Source organism: Melanotaenia boesemani, chromosome 4 (assembly GCF_017639745.1).
Source record: "Melanotaenia boesemani isolate fMelBoe1 chromosome 4, fMelBoe1.pri, whole genome shotgun sequence".
In the NCBI taxonomy this organism is placed as follows: Eukaryota; Metazoa; Chordata; class Actinopteri; order Atheriniformes; family Melanotaeniidae; genus Melanotaenia; species Melanotaenia boesemani.
In genome coordinates this window covers 4076119-4099730 of record NC_055685.1, presented here as the reverse complement: position 1 = coordinate 4099730, position 23612 = coordinate 4076119, and the positions used below count along the sequence as shown (strand labels likewise).

The following is a 23612-nucleotide window of genomic DNA, read 5'->3' as shown; positions in this document are numbered from 1 at the left end:
TGATCCAGGTGTGGCCTAATAAGTTTTTTTTTTTTAAATCATCATTATTTAATAAAATACATGTTTTGAAAATTTTGTTGAAAAGCAGATTTTGATGACAGAAAAAAATATGGGCGCTATCTTGATGTCCCAACAGGGTGAGTTTTATTCTTGTTTTGTTGGCTTTACTGTCACCAGGTTTACCCTCACAGAAGCATTAATACGTGACCAAGCCGTGAACACAACATGTTTATGCGTTTAAGTTCAGTCATGTGCTGAAGTCGATGACTCCTTTGCATTGTAAATAGAATTTCACATTTGATTTGATCTCTGTATCTCGTGTAGGTCTGAAGAGACTGAGAGCTGAGGCTGTAATGATTAACACGTGCTGATGGAGTGAGCAGTGTGATCCTGCTGAGATAAGCTCAGCTCTCCAAGGAAAAACAAGTTGTGATCACTTGTAAGTCTGTCAACCCCCATTCCAAAAAAGTTGGGACACTGTATAAAATGTAAATAAAGCCAGAATCCAATCATTTCTAAAGCTCATCATCCCATATTTTATTCCCAATAGAGCAAAAACAACATATAAGATGATGAAACTGAGACATTCTACCATTTCATGGAGAATATGAGCTCATAGTGAATCTGATGGCAGCAACACGTCTGTAAAAAGTAGTTCCAGGGTGATGTTCAGCACGGTGTAAAAAGTAGTTCCAGGGTGATGTTCAGCACGGTGTAAAAAGTAGTTCCAGGGTGATGTTCAGCACGGTGTAAAAAGTAGTTCCAGGGTGATGTTCAGCACGGTGTAAAAAGTAGTTCCAGGGTGATGTTCAGAACGGTGTAAAAAGTAGTTCCAGGGTGATGTTCAGCATGGTGTAAAAAGTAGTTTCAGGGTGATGTTCAGCACGGTGTAAAAAGTAGTTCCAGGGTGATGTTCAGCACGGTGTAAAAAGTAGTTCCAGGGTGATGTTCAGCACGGTGTAAAAAGTAGTTCCAGGGAGATGTTCAGCATGGTGCAGCATCCCCTCTTCTTCTAACAACTGTCTGGAAACATCTGGGAAATGAGGAGACCAGTTGCCAGAGTTTTAGAAGAGGAATGTTGTCCCATTCTGGTCTGATGCAGGATTCTAGCTGCTCTCCAGTCCTGGACCTTGGGTTGCTGGAGATGTTGTGTATTGATGAAATGTCTGGACTGCAGGCAGGCCAGTTCAGCAGCCGGACTCTTCTCCTGTGAAGCCATGCTGCTGTGATGGATGCAGGTTGTGGTTCAGCATTGTCTTGCTGAAATATTCTATTATTCTCTCTCAGCAGGTCTTTCTGGCTAAAAGTTGTGGTGCCAGTTGGTCCTCTCCACAGTCTGCCGGAAGCGTTTGCGTAACCACCCAGTGATTGGCTACTTTGTGAGTGACATGAACAACAGCCTATCATCACCAACTTTTATAGGCCGCAAAGAAAAAGAGCAAATGTGTTTTGTCTAGTCAAGCAGGGAGTGCTTGTTGTGTATCTCCAGGTGTCCTGAGATGAAAATGCCACATAAAACAGTCGGGACACATTTCTTTTTTGGCCAGAAAGGTGAGGAATACAAACATACCCAACAACACTGGGTTCACAGAAAGGTCAAATGGTTGACCGCAAATTTGATTTTATATATGAAGAAGGAGTTTGCAGACAGACTTTCATAAGGACTATACTGGAAAAATACATAACTTGGAATAATTATGTGGCAAACTGTTTTTGATATTTTTTAACACTGGACACTTCTGTGGAAAAGTAATACAGTTGATCATGAAATAGATCAGGGGTGCCCAAGTTTGGTCCTCGAGAAGTGTGTTGGAGAAGAGTTGCATCTAAAAGTTGCAGGATGGTAGATCTCAAGGACCGGACTTGGGCACCCCTGAAATAGATAATAATGTGATGTCATTACCGCAAAAAAGGTAGGAAGTCCCGTTAGCTGTGTTGCTAGCCATAGTGTATCTTTCATTAACTGTGTTTTGATGTTTAGGAGTACTGTAATATAAATTATGTGGCTCGACTGCAGAGCTTTCAAACTAGGTATAGCATGCCTATATTGACAAAAGTGTTATTGGAGAAGTTTTAGAGTTTATCGAGCAAAAGGTCGACCTGGTCGCCGGCGACCAGCCGGGATTGATGAGGTTAAAACATGTAAACTGTTTTCACCCTGACTCCTAAAAGAATCTAAATCGAGAATCGAGAATCGAGAATCGAAACACAGAACCGGAATCGTTCAAATTCAAACAATGCCCAACGCTTACTATAGTGCCTTGAGACGATTTTCTTGTGAATTCGAGCCATACAAATAAAACTGAACTAAAGTGAAAATCTGCAAGGCCTTCCCTGAAGGAGACTGGATAGACTGGAGCAGATGTTGCTCTAAGTAGTGATTGAGTCTTTCCAGATGTGACAGCTGTTAGTTCTGTTTTATCTTTACTTGCACAAGGAGTGTCTTAACTAATAAAGACGACAAGGAGCCCGGTCTAACTTCATGCTCTTGTATTGCTCTTCACAGCATCTCAACAGTATATATCAGTCACACGGAAGTGGCGATACAAAACAAAGGAAGTGCTGTCAGACCTTTCACAATAAGTCTGACTACTTATAAACGTCAGTACATAACAAGTTCCATAGACACTTGTCAGATTATCTGAATATTTTCATGATATTACATTCTGTTTATAAAAAAAAATTATATATATTACTATTATTTAATTCTGAGAAACATAATTCTGAGAAAATCCAATTCAATTGTAGATTCTGAGAGACTTTGCCTCTCTAAGGTGCCCTTTTTCATACCCAGTCATGTTTCTGACCTGTTGATGATTGACCGAATTTTCTTGCATTTCTAGCCTTTTGTTGCCCCTGTCCTTTTATTAAAAATGTTTGTTGCTGCCATCAATTTTAAGACATGTTTTCACCAATAACTTCTGACATGTTGTCTATGTTGTAACTATAAAGGAATATTTCTTTATAGGATGTTGCATTCATGTACATTTTACAGTAATGAATTAGCATAAGGTTGTCTAGACTGAAGAATCCCAGGCAGATGGACACATCCATGGATAAACACTGAATCTATTCTCTGATTAGTCCTTAGCTCTGAGGAACCTCCCTCTGACTGTTTTCCCCTGCAGAAGTGATTGTTGAAAGCTGCAGACAGACTGAGTAAAACACAGACTGAGCAGTTAGACTCTGGTCCTCAGCTCTTCCATCTTGCCACAATGAGGTTTGAGGAAATCCTGGATGATATTGGTGGCTTTAATAAATTTCAGATTCTGCTCCTGGTCATCCTGTGCTTGCCTCGTGCCATCCTCCCCCTCCACTTCCTCCTGCATAACTTCATCTCTGCCACCCCTCCTCACCGATGCTCCCTCAGCGGCCCAGAGGAAACAAATGGAAGCAGGTGGGCCCCCGACTCCAAGACACTGGCCCTCAGGATCCCCCGCCAGGATGATGGCTCCTTCAGCTCCTGCAGGGTCTATGATTCATCACCGAGCAGCAACCTCAGCCAAGCAAACAGGACTGTACTGTGTCCAGATGGCTGGATCTACGACCTCTCACAGTTTAGCTCCACAACTGCCTCAGAGGTAAAAAAAAAAAAGTTTTTTGTCAGAAAATTCCAGAGAATATGTTTTCTTTTCCTGACTGCTGCTCTACTGTAGACTTCCGTCATTTTTTTTATTTACTGTCAGCAGTTAGAAACATGTAAAACACTGATGACAGAATAGATGATGTGGTTTCTGTCAAAGATCAAACTTACAGTTAGATGAAGATGCTGCTGCTGTCAAACTGCACAACAAAGAAAATGCCCACTAGTCTGCAGACAAATAAACAAATACCTAACTAACAACTGGACTCTTGTGCAGTACACTCCATCTCACCTCATTATTCATTTCACTCTTTACCTGTTTTCACTTTTTTTTCTTCTTGGGATATTAGTAATCCTTCTATGTATTCTCAGGCACATCCTCTCTCTGTAATGTGTACAGGTGCAATCATAATTAAAGTTAGAATTATTTATTTTATCTTTTTTAGATTTTTATGCTAAATATCTTATTTCGTTATGTTTTTATGTTATTCTTTGTTTTGCTTTTCCTACTATTTATCTTCCACTTTGGACAAATTTAAAACAAAATCAACACCAGGCACCAGAATGAAAACACATAGAACAGATGTTAAAATCCTTGTTATAAAACTAAATATGAATACATTTGTGGAAACAGACTGTGTTTAAATTTGTCTGCAGTGGGATCTGGTGTGTGATAACAAACATCTGAATCAAGCTCTCGCCACCTACTTCTTCCTCGGTGTCACATTTGGAGCCATTCTGTTTGGGCAGCTTTCAGATAAGTAAGTTCTTTCGTTCTGACATGCTTTTTGTCATAGTTTCAAAAACATCTTCAGCTGTTTCCAACATTTCCAGAGATGTAAAGTCTATATTTGAAGAAGCAAATGTTCATCCAGACTCTTTCTGCTCAGTTTATCTAGCCAGCATCTTTGATCTGAAGTGTGGAAAAAGTCCAAATGAGTGTGAACAAAGCCCGCAGTTCTTCAGAGAGTTCATAGCATGTGAGTGTGGTTTGTCCACACAAGTTAGAATAACTTGTAGACAAGAGGGTACAGCTCTCACTGCTTTCTGTTGGTACTACTACAACCAGAACTGGCTTATCATTTTTTCCAATACTGACAGAAGATAGTTCTTTTGAAGTCTAAACATATTTAGGATGTATTTCCTCCACTTAATGCTTCTCACACAACGTTATTCCTCTCCCCTGCAGTGCCCTTTAGTCCTTTTTTTGTTGTAATAGGTTGATTATGCAAATTAGACAATGTCATTTAGCGACTTTGAAGACAGCCACTAGCTACTTTTCTTACTGAGGAGTCAACAACAGTGGATTGCATTCTATTCAGTGATTAACATCTAGAAGCAGGAGGAAGGAAGAAGTTGTCTGTCCAAAAGAAAGGGAAATGAAACCATCAAAATAAAATAAATTAAACAGAGAGAGAGGAAATGTAGTCAGGAGAAGCAGCTGCTTCTTCATTGCAGAGGTGAGCAGCACTAGTGGCATCGGACTTGGGGACTGAACGGTACTCTTTATTCAGGGCTTACTGCAGGATGGGGGCTCTTAAAAATCCATTTTAACATTTCTATTAAATTAAAATAATCAAAGTCAGTTTGCCTGAATTAAGGTGCAGAGAGAACAAAATTTTCACTAACAATAATGATGGATGTTCTTTAAGTACCCCGTCACCCCTCTGAAGTTGTGGTAAATGGTTTAGTCCACATCTGCACCGGTCTGTTAAACGAAGTTAAACCAGCCAGACAGCCACTAGGAGGGTTTGCGGCTTCTGGAAGGAAGCCAGGTCCTGAGGAGTTGTTCCTGTCAAAGACTGGCTTGGTCTTATGTTTTTTATTTATTTTTTTAGATGTCACGTGTAAATAGGAATAAAATTAATTTGGCTTGTGTTTTCATTGTAATCATTCAATAAGCTGGCTCCACATCCTCATTCTTTGACAGTGAGATCACTATTCTGGATTTTCCTTCACCAAAATACTTTGTGTCACAACAACAACTAAACAGGCCACAATTAACTTCCATGAAAAACAATTTTATTCTAAAATTTTCCATACAAGAACATTTCAGTCATGCAAAAAAACAAAAACAAACAAAAAGGTTTAGAAAAAAATACAAAAAGAAATATAAATAAAAATAAAATAAACTTGAACAACATCAGTGCAAATATTAGTAAATGTTTTGGATGTAACTCAGTATTTGTATCCAATCAATACTTTCTGCCCATAGATGCATTCACATGAATGCAGCATGTTGGCCATAAGACTCCCATGATGGTACATACTTGTCACATGAAGGCAGCAAGAAGAATTTGTAGATAACAAAGAATGTCTCACAGCAGCAACTCAGTTGTCATTGTTCATTTAAGAGAGCTGTTCAAAAGAATCGATTCGTTCATGAATGTCACATCTTTAACAGCCAGAGGAGGAAGTCATGTATTTCCTGCAGAAAGTGAAGTCTGGACACTGGAAAGGGAGAAAAAAATCTTTTAGAAAAAACCCTAGGGAATATTAAATGAGAGACAGCAGCTTCTTTTTCATTTCTTAGAGCAGAGAGGTGAGCAGCACCTGATCTAAGACACACTTTGAACTGAAATCAGCAGCAGGTATCTGAAAGAAATACATTAGGATTCATTTAGGGACACATTTTCTTTCTTTCTAAGTTGTTACCGAAAATCATTTGATTTCATGGACCTCGTGATAAAAACATTGCTCAGCTTTGTATCAAATTTTTATCTTTTCCCTTTGATTAATCATGCCATATTTGGTATAAATGGATTAACTGTAGCAATTCATTTCAGAATTGTGAAGATGTCATGTTATCTGAAAACCTGAACGCACCAGACCCCAAAGTCTGTAGTGTTGATATAATAATCCACCATAATTTTTAAATTAATCATTTAAAACAGGAAGAAAGAAATTTCCTAATTTAGTAACTGACAATGACTGATTAATAAGTCTGATAATAATATCACCTACTGTTGGTGCTTTGGAGTCAGATTTAATATCTTATAAAATATCTAACATGGAAAAAGGGAAAAAGAGCTGTACTATAATTATTACTGAATTACCTCATTTAGTACATTATAGGAAATAAGGCAGTGACAAGAATCAGAAAGCTGTCCAGCCTGTTTGTTATTGATACAGAATACAGTTTACAGTCTGACAAGAGGTTCAATACTAAACATGACTCATGGAGTCATTGGTAGCCGAGCAACAGGTTTATTGCATTTATTGAGAAGTGGAGATTGCTCTGAAGGTAGTGAGAAGGTTGAGGAGAAAAGGAGGAGGAACAGGAAGACAGAGAGAGGCTGAGCAATGCAAAAAAGTGTCTGTCAGATAAACCAGGAAAATGGCCAGAGAAGCCATTTTGCCACTTAGAAAATTAATATCATATTTAGTACCTTTGTCTTATACCGTGGGAAAAAGTAAGTATAAGAACTATTGATCATGTCCACATAGGGGCCCACCAAGTTTGTATATACATAGGGCTCAGACTTTTGTGCTACACCCCTGAGCACCCATGGTATAAAACAGCGATTAAAGAAAAGAAAAGAAAAAAAAAAGTCCCCGGCAAAGCTCTTAAATTAATTGACAGTTCAACTTAAACAGCACCTTCATCAGCTGCTGTGGATCGCTATGATAGCGATTGTTGCACTGCTTTCACATCACTGATGTTCTGTTCTGAGTAAAAAGACCGAGTAAAACCAGTAAGTCTGATACATATGAGCAAATTAGCGGTAAACACGCTAACAGTTAGTGGTAAACATGCTAGCTGTTTACACAGTTGTGAGGAAGAGATGTAAACAGGCCAATAAAACATAACTTTGTAAACAGCTAACATGATTACCGCTAACTGTTTGCGGGTTCACTGCTAACAGCTAGCGTTTTCCCTGCTAACTGTTAGCGTGATCACCAATCTTTTTTTTTTTTAAATGCATAGGTTCTCTGTGCCTCCTCCGTTTCCTGTCTTCAGCCCTGACATGTTGCTGCATCCATCTGTACACAGCCAAACGGGTTTTAAAGTAATTTTTATGCTGCTTTGGCAGGGTATCAAAATGACCCCCTCTGGTGGTCCTAGAGGTTATTGGAATGTTGGCGGTTCTATTGTTAAAAAAATTCATCACCACCAAATTCTAATCAGTTTAAAACATAACTTCTTCTTTGGTGGAGGTAATAAATTTTACTTTACTGATTCTGGTTGGGAAATTTTGGTCTGACCTTTCGACTCATCAACTTTTGACCCATTGCCAAATATACTAGAGAGCTGGGATGCCATGTTTTAGTGCCTGGGGAGTAGTTGTGGGGGGGTTAAAGGCCTTGCTCAAAGGCTCACAGTGGTTAAAATGAGTGGACACTAACAGCAAAATTTCTGTTTCAACATTTGATATTTTGTCTTAAAAATCCTCTCTGTTAAACACTGAATTTAAATTCAAATAAATGAGAAAAATTTGAATAAGCAGAAATAAGCTGAGATAGTAAATATCTAAAGAACTTTACAGTCATCGAAAAGAAACATTTCTACACACACTTCAAGTGAGACATCACTGTACTGCTGTCATGTGATTGAAAGAAAGCTGAAATAAACCAGTCAGCTGCTGCTGCTCTGCTACAACAACACAACCAGAGACCAGGTTCTCTCTCTCTGTGTGTGTGTGTGTGTGTGTGTCCTACACTCTGTGTAGTTGTTTGCAATCACTGATGTGAATTTATTGAATAACTGACATTTTGGATATTAAACTGACCATAGTAAAGACATGTGATTTCACACATTCATCCAGCAGCTATTCTCAGATTAAACCTGCTGACTTTCTCGTGATGTGGTTGAGGTTTAATTTCATGGTCACACAATAAGATCATAATATCTCCTTACACATTTACTCACATTTTAAAATCCTGTTCCATGCTTGATTTTCAGTGGAAAGCTAACATATCTATTTGCAACCAGAAAACATGCACACAACGGCTTATTAGCCCCAAGCACCGGAAGGGTGCAAAAATAGACTCAACAGTGCCAGCGTTTGTGGCAGCTCCATCACTACACCTCAGTCTTTATTTAATTTGGTACACATATTCTACATGCCAGGGTGGGTTAAAAAAAATGCCTTCTGGAGCAATGGTCTAAAACCAGGAGAAAGTCAATCATTTTGGTTCAAAGATGCCCATGTTGTTGATTTCCAGGTGTCACATTTGAGCAGACTTTCTACAGATTTTAATCGTACTGCCATCTGAAATGGTCAGCCTGTATGGAAGGTATGTGTGAATAAAACTCATCAAAAACTGTCTCAAAGAAGTTCAGCAGGGGTGGAACTTCAAATTCTGTTTTGTAGTGAAACATGAAACTGATGTCTATTTAAAACAAGCTATCTACATAAAACTGTACACGTATGACGGCAGTACAATCCTGAACACACCCACATGTCAATTTGGATTACGCAATAATCCAAAATAATCCAATAATCTTTGATCTTCACATTTGGCATGGTTGAAGAGACCCATGCCCAAACGTAGGTCTTATTAAAATATTCCAGGTAGGTTCCACACTGGCTCTATAGCAGCCCTTGTAATATTTATGTCAGTTCAGCCCATTACATTCTCCAACATTGATGAAATATGGTACACAGATGCAACATGTCAAGCCTACAGGTTAAAACAGGAAGTCAGCCATCTTGAATTGAAGTGTGATTTTTTTTTTTATCACCATAGCCCCACCCACTGGAAACAGAAGGTCCCATTATTTTCCATCCTTTCCAGATGGAAACAGTTCAATCCAATATAATCAAATTAACACATCCACCTTAGTTCAGTTAATAACTGTCTTTATATTTATGACAGTTTATAGAAATAAACTAGTTAATGTGGCGAGTGGGTGGGATGACACCACCACCTGGGGGCTTTTACCCCAGGAAGTCTATTTAAAAAAAAAAAAAAAAAAAGGTCAAATCAGAAAATGCACACAAAAACCAAACCATGAAAGTCCATAAAACCAAGTTGCAGCAAGGATGGCCCAGCAGGAGCCCAGCCATGCACTTAGTTCAGCCAGGCAGAGTGTGTCCAAACAGGTGCTCAATGGAAATGAACCCAGACAAGACGGAGCATTCCAGGACGCCAGAGCAGAATCTGCCTCAGAGCGTCCAGCCAACCTATAAGTCTAAAACCAAAAACTTCAATGAGTTAGATATTAAAACCATACAAAACTCTGGGTTAGATATCCTACCCATGGATGAAGCCTCCCCTGCCTGAAGGAGGAAGGGAAACGCAGCCAGACACTCGACTCCTAGATGGAGAGCAAATTCAGCCCGGCCCAACACCCAGGCACTGCAGCAGCTGAGAGGGGAAAGGAGAGTCCACCTAACAAGCCACAGCTAAGACAGGAAGCTGTCACCCAAAGACAAAACACAAAAAAACACTGCCGAACACAGGTTACAGTAATGACACTTACAGTAGATCCACAATAAAGATCTCCTGGCAAGACCAGCCAAGTCCACTGCCAACCAACTCCCAGAAGGGAAAAACCACACACTAAGGAGCACACACCAAGCCAGCTATAAAGCTGCCTGATCTGCAATCACTCAGGTGGGTTGCACCTGTTGGGTGCAATTTGGAGGGAAAGGGTGGAAGTCTTTCCCACCACATTAAGAAAACCAACAGACTGCATTAAATCTTGACATCCATTGAATCACGCATCCTGAACTGAGATTTTACAGGGAGCCAACATGAACCTCAGGCTTGACACATCGTCATCACCGTCAATGTATAGCTGCAAGAAAATATATTCAAAAAGAAAAACTCCCTTTAAAGCTCTCAATTAAAATCTGTGATTTATCAGAACTCAGGTTGGATTAGATGCCAGGTTTTCCAAGACTCTCCAGGTTTGGATCAGACTCCATGTTTGCCAGAACACTCCAGGTTTGGATCAGGCTCCAGGTTTTCTGGTAGTTTGTTGTGGATATCAAGAGCAGAAAACTAAATGTTTAGTTTTAACTCTCGGGATAGGAAGCAAACTGGACCCAGGTGACCTTAAAAGTCTTGTTGGCTCATATAACATCAGCAGATCAAATCTATATGCTGGACCAGAACCAGAACCATTGTGAGGACACCAGTATTCTGGATCAGTTGAAGTTGTCTTAGTGATTTTCTAGAGAGACCTGTAAAAACTCCATTACAGTAGTCAAGACTACTAAAAACATGATTAAGTTTTTCTAAATTATGCTGAGTCATCAGTCATCAGTTATTCTAGAAATATTCTGCAGGTGGTAAAATGCTGATCTGGTTCCTGCTTTAATATGGCCATTAAAATTTAGCTCAGGGTCCAAAATGACACCAAGATTCGAGAATTGATCAGTTGGTTATAACATGGCTGACTGAAACTGGACAATAATTTTTTAATGCTCATCTTTGGTTCCAAACACAATCATTTTAGTTTTATCTTTATTTAGCTGAAGAAAATTCTGGAACATCTGAGACCGAGACATGAACTGAAGGATTGTCTGGGACCAGAGTCTCCTGGTGAGACATTAATATAAAGCTGAGTGTCATCAGCATAATCATAAGACATTTTGTTTTCATGATCAAGCTAGTGGGAGTGTGTAGATGCTGTGTAAGTTAGCTTGTCTGAATATTTTGTAACTCATGGTAACTTGTCCCACAGCTGTAATCAAATAATTTTTTATACACAGGATTCAGCTGGCTGAGTCAAAAAAATGTCCAAGTGTTCAGAAAAACTGAGATTAATCTGAAAATAACAAAAACATATGTAATACCATGTGTGCATGTGTGTGACGCAGGTTTGGCCGTAAAGCCATGCTTCTGGTAGCTTTAATTGCCAGCTGCATGCTGGGAGCCACCTCTGCCTTCTCTACCTCCTACGTCATGTTTGCCATCTCCAGAGCTCTCAGCGGCGTGGCCCTCAGCGGGCTCTCCATCATTGGCGTGGTTCTTGGTAATAACTCCTGTTTCACTTACAGCAGAAAACAAACAAACAAACAAACAAAAAAAACACCCACATCTGCATGCTTCTTAAATATAACCAGTGCACAAATCTGTTGATCAGTTTTGTGTTTTTATCATTCCTGCAGCTCACAGCAAGAGTTTTATTACAGTTTTCTCTCAAGTTCCATATGTGAGTCTCTCATTGTTATCTGACACCTGCTGACTCTGAACTTCTGCTCAGGCATCGAGTGGACGGATGTAAAGCACCGGACGTTTACTGGGACTGTTATGAGCTTGTCGTGGAGCATGGGAAATATGCTTCTCGCCCTGCTCGCCTACTTCATTAGAGACTGGAGGCATCTGATGCTGGCGGTGACAGTGCCCTGCGTTGTTGCCATCATCACCTGGTGGTAAGGTGAAAGTTTGGTTGAGTTTCAGTACTTGGAAGGATTTACTTATGTTTTTGTGTGGGTATACCATAGTGTGAAAAAACGTTTGACCCCTTCCTGATTTTCTTTTTTTACATGTTTGTCACATTTAAATGTTCCAGATAAAACAATTAAATATTAAAGACACAATTAAACACAAAATGCAGTTTTTAAATGAGGTTTTTATTATTAAAGGGAGATACATGGCCCTGTGTATCTGGCTGTGCCACCCTTAGCAGCTACAACTGCAATCAAACATTTGCAATAACTTGTAATGTGTCTTTTACAGAGCTGTGGAGGAATTTTGGCCCGCTCATCTTTGTAGAATTGTTGTAATTCTGCTAGGGTTTTCGAGCATGAACCCCCTTTTTAAAGGTCATGCCACAGCATCCCAACTGGATCCAGGTCAAGAATTTGAGTAGGCCACTCCAAAGTCTTTGTTTTGTTTTTCTTCAGCCATTCAGAGGTGGACGTGCTGGTGTGTTTTGGATCATTGTCCTAAATCTTGGGGATAACCAAGATGTTTTCTGCTTTAATGTTCTTTTTGCTCAGCAGTGGTTTGTCTTGGAACTCTGCCCTGCAGGTCATTTTTACCCAGTCTCTTTCTTATGGTGGAGCCATGAACCCTGACCTTAACTGAGGCAAGTGAGGTCTGCAGTTCCTTGGATGTTGTTGTAAGGTCTTTTGTGACCTCTTGGATGAGTTGTCGCGGCGCTGGTCAGCAGGCCACTCCTGGATGGTTTACCACTGTTCCATGTTTTCGCCATTTGTGGATGAAGTGGCCTGTCACTGTGGAATCCCAAAGCTTTAGAAATGGCTTTATTACCTTTTCCAAACTGATAGATCACAACTACGTTTTTTCTCAGTTGTTCCGGAATAGCTTTTGATCTCGGCAATATGTCCAGCTTCATTTTGTCAAGCAGGTCCTGTGATTTCTGGACTGAGAACAGGTGTGGCAGTAATCAGGCCAGGGTGTGGCTAGGGAAGTTGAACTCGGGTGTGATAAACCACAGTTATGTTTTAACAGGGGGGGACAATCACTTTTTCACACAGGCCATGTAGGTTTGGATTTTTTTTCTCCCCTAGTAATAAAACCCTTCATTTAGAAACTGCATTGTTACATGTTTACTTGTGTTGTCTTTGACTAATGTTTACATTTTTTGATGATCTGAAACATTTACATGTGACAAGCATGCAAGAAAAAAAAAAAGAAAGAAAGAAATCAGGAAGACGGCAACCATTTTTTCACACCACTGTACGTCAGTTCCCTCTGTTTGTCTTCAGGTGGCTGCCTGAGTCTGCACGCTGGCTGCTGGTTAGCGGCAGAATAGAAGAAGCCAAGAAATATCTGGTTCAGTGCGCTACAATGAACGGGAGGGATGCAAACACATCCAAACTGGATAGTGAGGTACAAAGCTAATATTAACACGTAGTATAAACTACTGTATAAATGCTTCAGCAGGAATTTAGGTTGTTGATGTCAGAGCTGTTTGTAGGTCCAAAACCACCACTCAGCATTTATTGTAGGCGTGTTTAATCGGATGCTTATTAAAAACAAGAAAGCACTGGAAAACTTTAAATAACAGTATAGGAAAGAAAAAGCATGACATGGCTGTTTTGCATACTGATCAGTGGCAATAAACTTTATTCTGCACAATTACAGATATATATGCTTTAAGTCTGAAGCCATCACCACCTTCTATAGACTCTGGGCTGTGGGGAAATGATGCATTTTTTTTTTAAATAGCATATTTTAAAACTTGATTGTCAATGTGCTGCCCATATAAAATAACTGTTGAACACAGATGTTCAACACACACAGCCAGAGACTCTGCACTCCACAAAAAAACATTAAAACCTCGAGAAACAAAATACAATAAAATATCTGAAATATACCAAATAAATCGAAAACTGTGAAATACACTGAAAGTAATTAAAAGATTTGATTTAAACAAATTAACAGATCAAGACAGGCTACAATAAAGCAATTACGCTCCGATCAAACTGCAGCTCATTTCACATTTTTTTGCCATTTGTGATTCATTTAGGATTTTTTTTAAATGACAATCTGAACGGCACAAATCTGAGTTCTTTTTAATCTGACCCAGGCCACTTTCATATGATGTCCTAAATCAGATACATATCCGATCAAAGCAAATCAAACAGTAAAGCTGCATTTCTTCCGACTTTGACACCACAGAAGTGAGACAAACATCACAATTTTGCACCGGTGGAAGGGGAATGCAGCTAGTCAACGGAAAGAAAGTGAAGTTTTGGAAAGTGTTGTTAACATTTGTGCTCTCCTTTTTCTTAATCTCCTTTCATTTATCAGTTGGGCATCAATTTTGGTTTCATTTGTTTCACATTTCAGTAAATAATCTGATTTGAGCGTTAAGACTTGCAGTGTGAACGTAGCCTTAGAAAGGTAGAACACACCAAAAAAAAAAAAAAAAAAGAAAAGACTAACAACATTTAAACAAGTAAAAGACACTAAAAGACATTAATAGATTATGATAAAAGAGAAAAAAGGAATACAAAAGACTAAAAACACTTAAAAAAAAGGCTAAGATACACAAAGAGAAATGAAAAGGCTAAATACGTTGAAAGCACAGAAACAGAAACACACAATTCTCATGCTGTGCCACAAGCCCATGAATGGAAATGTGTTTTAAGATGTGTGCAGACTGGAGCCAGTTTAATCTGGGAGGGGAGCTCATTCCACAAAAAGTTTGACCGCCTCTGGTTCTTTTGGTTTTTTTCGCCTCTGAATTTTGGAACAAGAGGAGCTGACCTGCAGACCTCAGTGCCCCTGACGGAGAGTACTGATGGCTGACAGTGTTCAGAGCAGGAGCGTGTTTATCTTTTTAAACAATTATCATCATGTATTCAAGAATGATTGATCATATTCAGTGAAATCATGAAGTGATGATGCAGGAAACAGTTCATATATCAGTCAAGGCTGAGTTATTACCACACATTATTACTAATGACCAGATTCTAAATTAAGACCACCAACCCTCCAACTGTACGTTAAAACTTTTTTTGCTGGATATAACAACATAAATATAAATGAACTTGGTAATTAAATGCTAATAAAGTTGTACTAATTAGGTAAACACCATGTAATTACTAAGAGAACAATCACATAATAACATGGTAGTATAAACACTGGTAATATTAAACATAAAAAGTTTGAGAAGAATCAGTAAAGAAATAACAAAAATGTAAAGATGACAACCATGTGGTAATAGAGTAGTAATAATTTAGTAATAAATTGTAAACTGGGTAACAAGGTTTAAAGGTGGAATGATTTAATGAGGAATCTCGTGTGCTTCTGGGTGATCACCATGCCTCCTTAAATCATTACATTTGTAATGTTGCCGTAAAATTAAATGGAAACAGGTATGTCGTCCATGATTCATTATTTCTTAGACAAAAAACTACCACATTATAGGTTATTATTATTCTCACACCATATTAACGGTTACTCATCTCAGATATTTAGAAAATATGATGAGTATCTTAGAAAAATGTTTCTGCAGGGTTTTAAGATAATTATTTATCCTTTTAATTGATAATAAATTAATTCTCTGATTAATTCATTTGATCATTAGAAGCCAATAAATTTTTCTCTCAGCAAACAATTCAAATAAAAACCCTGTCAGGATTAAAGAAGCAGAGTGGGCATAAAACGTGGATGCATTCAGTTTCAGGTTTTTGTAATGTGTAGGACACAACCAGAACTTCCAGCAGCCCCTTGGGTGTTGCTGTAGGTCTCTTACAAGCCTTTCTGACCAGTTTTTGTCTCATCAGTTTTGGAAGGAAAACCCTTCATTATGTCCCCGCTGTCCCATGTTTTCTCTACTTTCTGAAGTCTGTCTTCGCTGTGTCCCATGGCTGGTCCAGTGCTGTGGAGATCTTTCTGGACTGCTCTCCTGACTGATACCTTGGTGCTCTGGAAGCTTTCTGTGAGCAGTGACTTCTGCTGCAGCAGATAAATGAGTCCAGCAGAGGTCAAACAATCATTCACTTCCAGATAGAAGCATGAAATTTGGCGCAAATGCAGCCAAGTATGTTTGCAAGGCCCACCTCAGATACTTGCATTACTCACAATGCTGTAAAAACATGGCCACTGAGAGTTGCTCATAACTCCAAGTTATGACCTTTAGGGCAAAATAATGGACCAACATAAACATAGACATTCTGTACATTTTGAGCCAAAGATCAAATTTGTACAACAAACAATTCTTAAAATTCAGCATTTTAAAATTTCCACAAATTGCAAATATAATCATATCAAAGCTTTCAAAGATACAAAGGCTGAATATGAACGTTCAAGGAACAATATCAGCACAATGAGAAACCTCAACAAAGCTGCAAAACACAAAGCAAGGCCAGTGACATGCTAAATATTACATAAACTTCAATGCAATCTCTGCATCAGTACAGTGAAGTGCTGACCTGCTAAACGTCTGGCTGCTGACATGCACCAACACAATAGCACAGAGATGTGCTGCTAAAATTTGCCTTGTTACATTTGCACAAGCCACTGTGGCCCACCTTAGGATGAAGCCTTATCTGGTTTCAGTCCATCCTCTTTCTATAGGACTTGGTAGATTTTGCACTGAATTCAGGGCTTGACCCCCACACATACCTTGATAACTCTACGCTCTCTACGCTCTCTTAATGCTACTTTTATTGGTGGAAAGTTTTCAAGTGACTGGCTTATGCAAAAATTGCATAAGGAGCTTTGTTTACTTGAAACCGTGGGCAGGTATGATTGTTCACTATCACAGTGTCCCATTCAAGAACAGCTTCGTCCTCTGTTGTTATCACTTCGGGTGTGGAGTTGAGTTTTTTTTAACACAGGTGTCACTCCCCAAGCATCAAATGCAGTTTGGAGGGGCAGGTGCTCAAAGTTAAAAAGGGGCACATGGAGTAAAAAACTTGAAACAACAAACAGAAACTGACCTACAATTTAACTGGTTGAACTGCAGCAACCCATATTCATGAAGAACGTAACATGGAATAACAACATGCCAACTCATTGTCCACACCTTGTATCTTTGTTAGGGGGCTGTGCAAAGCAGAGGTAGTCTAGGTTTTACCTGATGGGTACGCTGAACACTTTCTGTGGAGGTGGTTGTTGAGGAGGCTGTGGTGGGCTTTATTGATCTGAGTAGACACTAAAAAGAGCATGAGACAAACATAAAAACAGGTCAGGGATGAAAAAGATGGGAAGGATAAATCCCCTCTGGGGGTCTGGGGCAAGTGCTCCTGGAAGAAAACTTTGGACATTTTATATTTTAAAGCATTAATCTGGTGCATTTTGAGAAAAAATCCATTACAGGCCAGTATGGATGTATAATAAACACATCTGACAGATGAAACGGCAGCTTTTGTCCTTTCACCATGACTTTACCTTCTAATTTGAGCCAAAACCAGTTCCATCTGCACCTGATAACTGCAACCAGGTGTTTGACCACCACAGCATCTTTCTCTCCTAACACACTCATTGTGGAAATACAATGTAGTATCATGGTTAACTTATAGCTTAACGGTGGTATAGCTATAGAATGGTGGTTGTTTACACTTAGTTCAGTCGTTATGTTGTACATATATATGTACAACATAATGACTGAACTAAGTGTGAACAACTCACTTGAAAAATCTGCTTCTTATCAGTATCCTGCCTCTGTGAATGAAGCTCTTCAGAAAACCCATTTATGCCAAGTGTAGAACAGGAGGGTTTCACAAGTTCAGAGAAATAAAGCACAGACCTACCCTAACCCAGAGAGTAAACCTACCCTAACCCCCGAGTAGCCTACCCTAACCCCCTGAATAAACCTATAAATTGTTTTACCCGTAACATCAGTCCTGTATATTGGATTTCAGATTGAAAGGCAAAGTATTTACAGTTACAATATAGCAGGTAAATAGGTAACATGAAGAAAAGTACCATAATCGTATGAATGCCCAGCATCCACACCAGTTTCCTACCTTTCACTGACCAACATTACTTATCTGATATAAACAGCATGTCCCGTTTACAGGACTTTGGTGCTTTTAGGATTAACAATAGAGGATCGTAGCTAAACCCATTGCTCTGAAATAGGACATCGGCACTTTTTTCAAGAAAAACGTTGGTTGCTCAGTAAACATTGGTACTGATATATGCATCAAGGAAGTCTCCTGTGGAAACAAAAAGAAGCATGACATACTTTCCTCTCAGCACACTGTGGGGTTAAGAAGTGGCTATAACTTATAAGAGATGTGTCAAGACACACACACACACACACACACACACACACACACACACACACACACACACAGGATGCTCACTTTACCTCATCAGTCATATTGCAAGAATTCAACGTGCACATGCAAATACTGCTGCAAAAACTCCTCACAGGAACAGCAGCTGTTTCCTTCCTCCCGGTTTCTAAACTACAGTCTCTAGCTGCTTTGCTGCAGGAAGACTCGTCAGGGCAGTGAGTGTACGTCTATGTGGATCATGTGACCTACCTTTATTAGTTATTTTGGAACACACCAGCAGGCTTTCACACAGCACCCATGCATGCATGGGTAAATAAATAAATAAATGAAAAAAATGTGAACAAAAGGGCATGTTAGGCATCAAGGGACAAAGGGGCAGGCACAGCTTCACAGAGCACATTGAAACAGTGTTGATGTTAAGAAATGAGAATGTGTTTCGATGTGCTTTCTGTAGCTGTGACTGTACCTGTTTAAAGAGAGAAGAACTAGGCACAGCTACACACAGCACATCAAAACAATACTGATTAAATGATGGCATTTTTACAATGAGAATTCAGCCATAATCGAAGGTTGATTCACTTACATATTGTTAACAACAATCTAACCTGAAATCAACGTTGATATTATATCTTTTCTTGTCTGGGAAGTGAATTTGCATTATTGGGATTACTTGATTAAGCTATATATCGAGAACCATTTATCATGCAGACTTGATCTTGGGCTCAAAATGTGCAGAATATCCACTTCATATTTGTCAACAATCATCATTTTGTCCTAGAACAAGGGTCACCAATCCCAGATGTCTTGAACCAGTGTCCTGCAGGTTTTCAATAAGTCCATGATGCAGCACACCTGACAGAGATAAAGGGTCTTTAAGAGGCTGGTGCAGAACAAGCTGTTGGAGAACTATTTCATTTGAACCAGACGTGTTGCATCAGGGACGCAGTGAAAACCTGCAGGACACTGCCTCAAGGGATGATCCCTGCCCTAGGAGGTCGTAATTTGGGGTCATAAGGAAAAATGTGTTGTTAAGCGGCCATATTTGGATGCCATTTTGAATAATGCAAGTATCCAAGGTGAGTCTTGCTATTATATAAAAGAGGACATATTTGATTACATTTGTAGAACATTTCATGCTTCTATCCAGAAGTGAATGATTCTCATGTAAACTGACCCTTATCTGCTTGACTGAATTAGGAAATGTCAGGCAAATCCCGCAAGGACAACTTTATCCAGAGTCTTTTTAACTGTTGGAAAACTGAATGCTGTGATTAAATTCATAAAGTTTTAGTTTAGGGGGGGATATCCACATTTATACAACCAGCTGATTGAATGTTTATCTTTTTCCTCTAATAATATGTTTTCAGTTGAACTGTTTGGGTTATTAAAGGTCACATTAAAGGAGGGAAAAGCTTTTAAATTGCTTATTTTTAACATCATCATATCCTGGATTTTTGCAGGAATGTACGTTTCCATGCTTCTTGTTACTTGTCAGCTTTACTGAAACATCAGTCTGGAAGTCATTTCTAAGCTGGACTCTGGTTGTTTCAGGTTCTGGGGAAGGTTGCTGTGTCTGAGGTTGCTGAAAAGAACCACACCTACCTGGATCTGATTAAAACCCCCCAGCTGAGGAAGATCACCCTCTGCTCCGGGTTGTTCTGGTACGTGGTCGTCCTTTGGGAAGTACCGTCTGCTGTGCAGGTGTGTTCATCCTGACTGTGTTGCTGTACCTCCAGGTTTGCTGCTGCCTTCTTATACTACGGAATCAGTTTCAAGATCTCAGGTTTTGGTGTCAACATCTACCTCACTCAGTTCATCTACGGCGCCATCGAAGCTCCCGCCAAAATCCTCACCTTCTTTGTTCTGGACTGGATAGGCCGGCGTAATGGTCAGGCGTGGTTTCTGATCACAACAGGAGCGCTGATTGGAATAAATACAGCCATACCTTTAGGTTTCATCGCTTGCTCTACCTGTATACTCTTACATACAGAACAAACAGGATATGTAATATTTAGCTGACTTGACTTGTGCCTGTTTCATCCTTTAAATAGATGATATTTCTATGCACAGATCGATGCTGATCTCTTTGTCTTGCAGGGTACACTATGCTTCGTATGTGCATTGCTGTGGTGGCAAAGGGCTTCTCCGAGGCAGCGTTCACCACTGCCTTCCTGTACTCAGCTGAACTCTATCCAACCATCCTGAGGTAAACTCACACTGTGATCCTCAAACTACACAAATCAACCAAAAGGACTAATGCTGATTTTCCTGAGAAGGTTAGAACCTTTACTGGAAGCTGTTCTAAGTTACTGTGCATGCACCATGTTGTGATACAGCATGACAGCAGAAGCTCCTGGTTGTGTTGTTGGACAGGCAGTGTGGTTTAGGCTACACATCGTGTCTCTGTCGGATCGGAAGCTCCCTGGCTCCAATGATTATGCTGCTGGAGGACGTTTGGCTTCTTTTGCCCCCTGTGATCTTTGCGGGGACCGGGATTATCAGCGGCAGCTTGGTCTTCCTGCTCCCAGAGACGCTCAACGTCCGTCTGCCTGAAAACATCTTTGATGTTGAGGAGGGAAGGTACAGATAAAGAAAATCATTGTATTTGTGGGACGTCGGCTGAATGGGTTATTTTCTCTTAAACGATTGCAGCTGAATTCCAGGTGGTTATCCCCAGTGTTTACCGTATGTTTTGTACTGTTCCTGAGCTCTGTAGGTCACTGATAACATGTTTTAACACAATGCAGGAATGTTAAATTAAAGAAAAAAATGGATATTGCAGAAATCCAGTTACATTATCCAGTAACTTAAGCCAAACACTGCTCAACCAGTCGGGACTGGGCTTTCTCATTCTGGCAGTAATGTGCCGTAAGGTTTGTCTCCTTGAAAATTGTCATTTTCAAGGAAAAATAAAAATGTCCCTCTTTTTCTGTTTTCCTTCTCAGACACATGCAGAGTGATGCAGATGGAGGAGCTCAGACTGAGCTAAAGGAAATAAACTGTAAAGATTCGACAGCATCTGAGGAGGAAGGAAATGATGACTCGGCTGCAGTGGAGGGAAGAAATTCTCCCTGCTGGTCTCAGATATTTAAAAATGATTGATGTAGTGTGTGTGTGGGGGGGAGGCAGCAGTGAATGGCTGCTTTTATTTTGGTTTTGGCCTTTAACAAATTTTTTCTACCACTACTTTGCTGAGGACTGGGGGGTGCGGCGGGGTCATCGGTTATCTGATTGGACATCAGTTGCCACCTCAGGTGATTGACAGGTCCTTAGAAGGACAGAAACCTCTTTTCAAACCTGTACTGCTCACTAGGATCACCAATTTGAAGTAAATTTTTAAAGTAGTTACCCAACCGGTCATCCTAAAAATTAAATTGACATGCAGCTGCACCATTCCTAGAAGAGATTTTGTCCCTGTACAATTATTAATATTATTAAAGGCTAATAACCTGGTGTTAGCATGAAGCTACATAGCAGTCCTGACAGTTTGGGATGAAATGAATCAACTTTAATGGATGCAAAACAGGCAGATTAAGAAAAACAACAAAAAACAAATCTTGTTTTTTTTTTTTTTGTTTATTTGTTTCTCTAGATAATGTCTTGCTGGAAGGTGGTGCACATGTTTTTATGTAGACTGTAGATGTTTTCCTTATCAACCTTAAAAAAATCCTCTCTCCAAAGTATTCAAGGTGTGATGATCCCGAACAAGATTATTCTTAGTATCCACATCTGAGGGTGGAGTCCATGGATGGAAAACTCATCTGAACCCTTTGGCTTTTATTATCACTTCTGTAAACAGTGACATTATTTGAACATAAATGACGGTTAGAAAAGAAAAGCAGTAATCTCCAACGGACCCATCATGTTGAGGAAATATTAACCCTTTAATAAAAACTGTCATATCGGTTCTTACAGTTTCAAACTTACTGCATCACTTTGTTAAAAAAGTTCCTCAAATCCTGCCCCCTTGTGGACACATTTTAGTCCCAGTATGCAAATTGTATTTGATTATTTTATACATTTATTTTGTTAAAGGGCCAAATAAAGACTTCAGATTAAAAAAAAATGAAGAATTTGTTTGTTTTTGCCCATTATTTCTTGGGTCAGGTGTTAAAGGGTTAAGTGGATTATCAATACACTGAAATGGTCCATCCAGACTCCACACTTGTATCCCATTACGAACCAGATAAATGCAATCAGGAGGAGGCTCGCTGCGTACTGTGTATGATTTCATTCCATGAAGTGTCCTGGGCCCCGTTTCAGAAAGCGGGTTTAGTAAAAAGTCTGACTTAGTTGACTGGGAGTTGAGGGAAACTCTGGGTTTTCGGTTTCACAAAGTGAGTTCAGTGTAACTCTCAGTCAGTAACCTGCTTACTGGCAGGTTTTCTTCTACTAACCCTGAGTTTCTCCTCCCGTTTAGCTGCAACATGTAGACTGAAGGAAGTTTCAGGCATGCCGTGTCCTTTTCTTTAAGAGCTAGTTGGCATTGAAGCACAATTACTCCACAGATATCTACGTTGGGAAAGGGTGATCAGACCTCTCTTAGATGTTTTAACATTCCCTCATGATTATTTGTTTGAGCGTTACCATTTTTCTGCACAACTGTTCATGTATCTGAACAATATTCCCAGCCCTCATATTGGTCATATGACACATCGTGGACTTGCTCTCACTTCAGAGCAAGTTCCTTGTGTTGCACTTTGTTTTGTTTTTTTTGTTTTTTTTTTGCCATCGGGAGTTTTCTTTATAACATCGGTGACGTGGAGCATATTTCAGAGGCAACAATCTGTTAGGCTGTGAGAACTGTCACTCTTGCACTGAAACGTTTCCTCTACACTTTTGTGGTGTTCCCAAGTCACACACCCACAAGATACAAAGAGAAATTTCACAGAATTGCAGGTATTTGTCTAAGCAATAATGAACTTATTTTTAAGTGTGGAACACATTAGTTAATCTGATATATTTTAGGGTTTCCGGGTGTGATTGGCTGCATAGATGGACTCAAATTCCTGTTACAGCTCCTTCAGTAGATGAAGGAGAGTATGTGAATAGGAAGTCTTTCCACAGCATTAATATGCAGGTAAATAGTAGCCTTTACAATCCCAGATACTTCACATTACAGCTACTGCAGCTGATTACTGTTCTGTACTTTGAAGATCTTATGTGTTGCAGCCCACATCATCAGTAATGTGGAAGCAAAGTAGCCTGGGTCTGTCCACGACTCTCCAGTCTTTCCTGAGTGTACACTGAGCGCTAGAGTTGCCCGTGGTGAGTTATATACATTAAAATCAATATTTTGTTTGACCTAACTAAAAAATGTTATATTGTATCCTGTATTCTAGGAGAGTTTGATGGCTACCTGCTGGGTGACAGAGGGTAACCCTGCCAGCCTTATTTGCTGATGCCTT

The 23612-nt window shown here is 39.6% G+C and overlaps 1 protein-coding gene across 1 annotated transcript; it reads left to right on the top strand.

Annotated features, from left to right (window-relative positions):
* Positions 1-3215: 3215 nt before the first annotated feature.
* Positions 3216-21748, top strand: slc22a7a (solute carrier family 22 member 7a). The gene is made up of 10 exons (XM_041983083.1): positions 3216-3581; positions 4241-4344; positions 11356-11510; positions 11742-11910; positions 13213-13336; positions 19756-19865; positions 19941-20155; positions 20302-20410; positions 20578-20784; positions 21150-21748. The coding sequence occupies exons 1-10, from the start codon at positions 3216-3218 to the stop codon at positions 21304-21306; spliced, it is 1716 nt and encodes a 571-aa protein (XP_041839017.1). The 3' UTR covers positions 21307-21748.
* The last annotated feature ends 1864 nt before the right edge of the window (positions 21749-23612 follow it).

What these genes read in the sequence shown, in the direction of transcription:
- slc22a7a (XM_041983083.1), top strand. Translation starts at nt 3,216, where the DNA reads ATGAGGTTTGAGGAAATCCTGGATGATATTGGTGGCTTTAATAAATTT. An exon ending in TTTGGGCAGCTTTCAGATAA is followed by an intron (nt 4,345 to 11,355) that starts GTAAGTTCTTTC and finishes TGTGTGACGCAG; the next exon opens with GTTTGGCCGTAAAGCCATGC. An exon ending in CATCATTGGCGTGGTTCTTG is followed by an intron (nt 11,511 to 11,741) that starts GTAATAACTCCT and finishes ACTTCTGCTCAG; the next exon opens with GCATCGAGTGGACGGATGTA.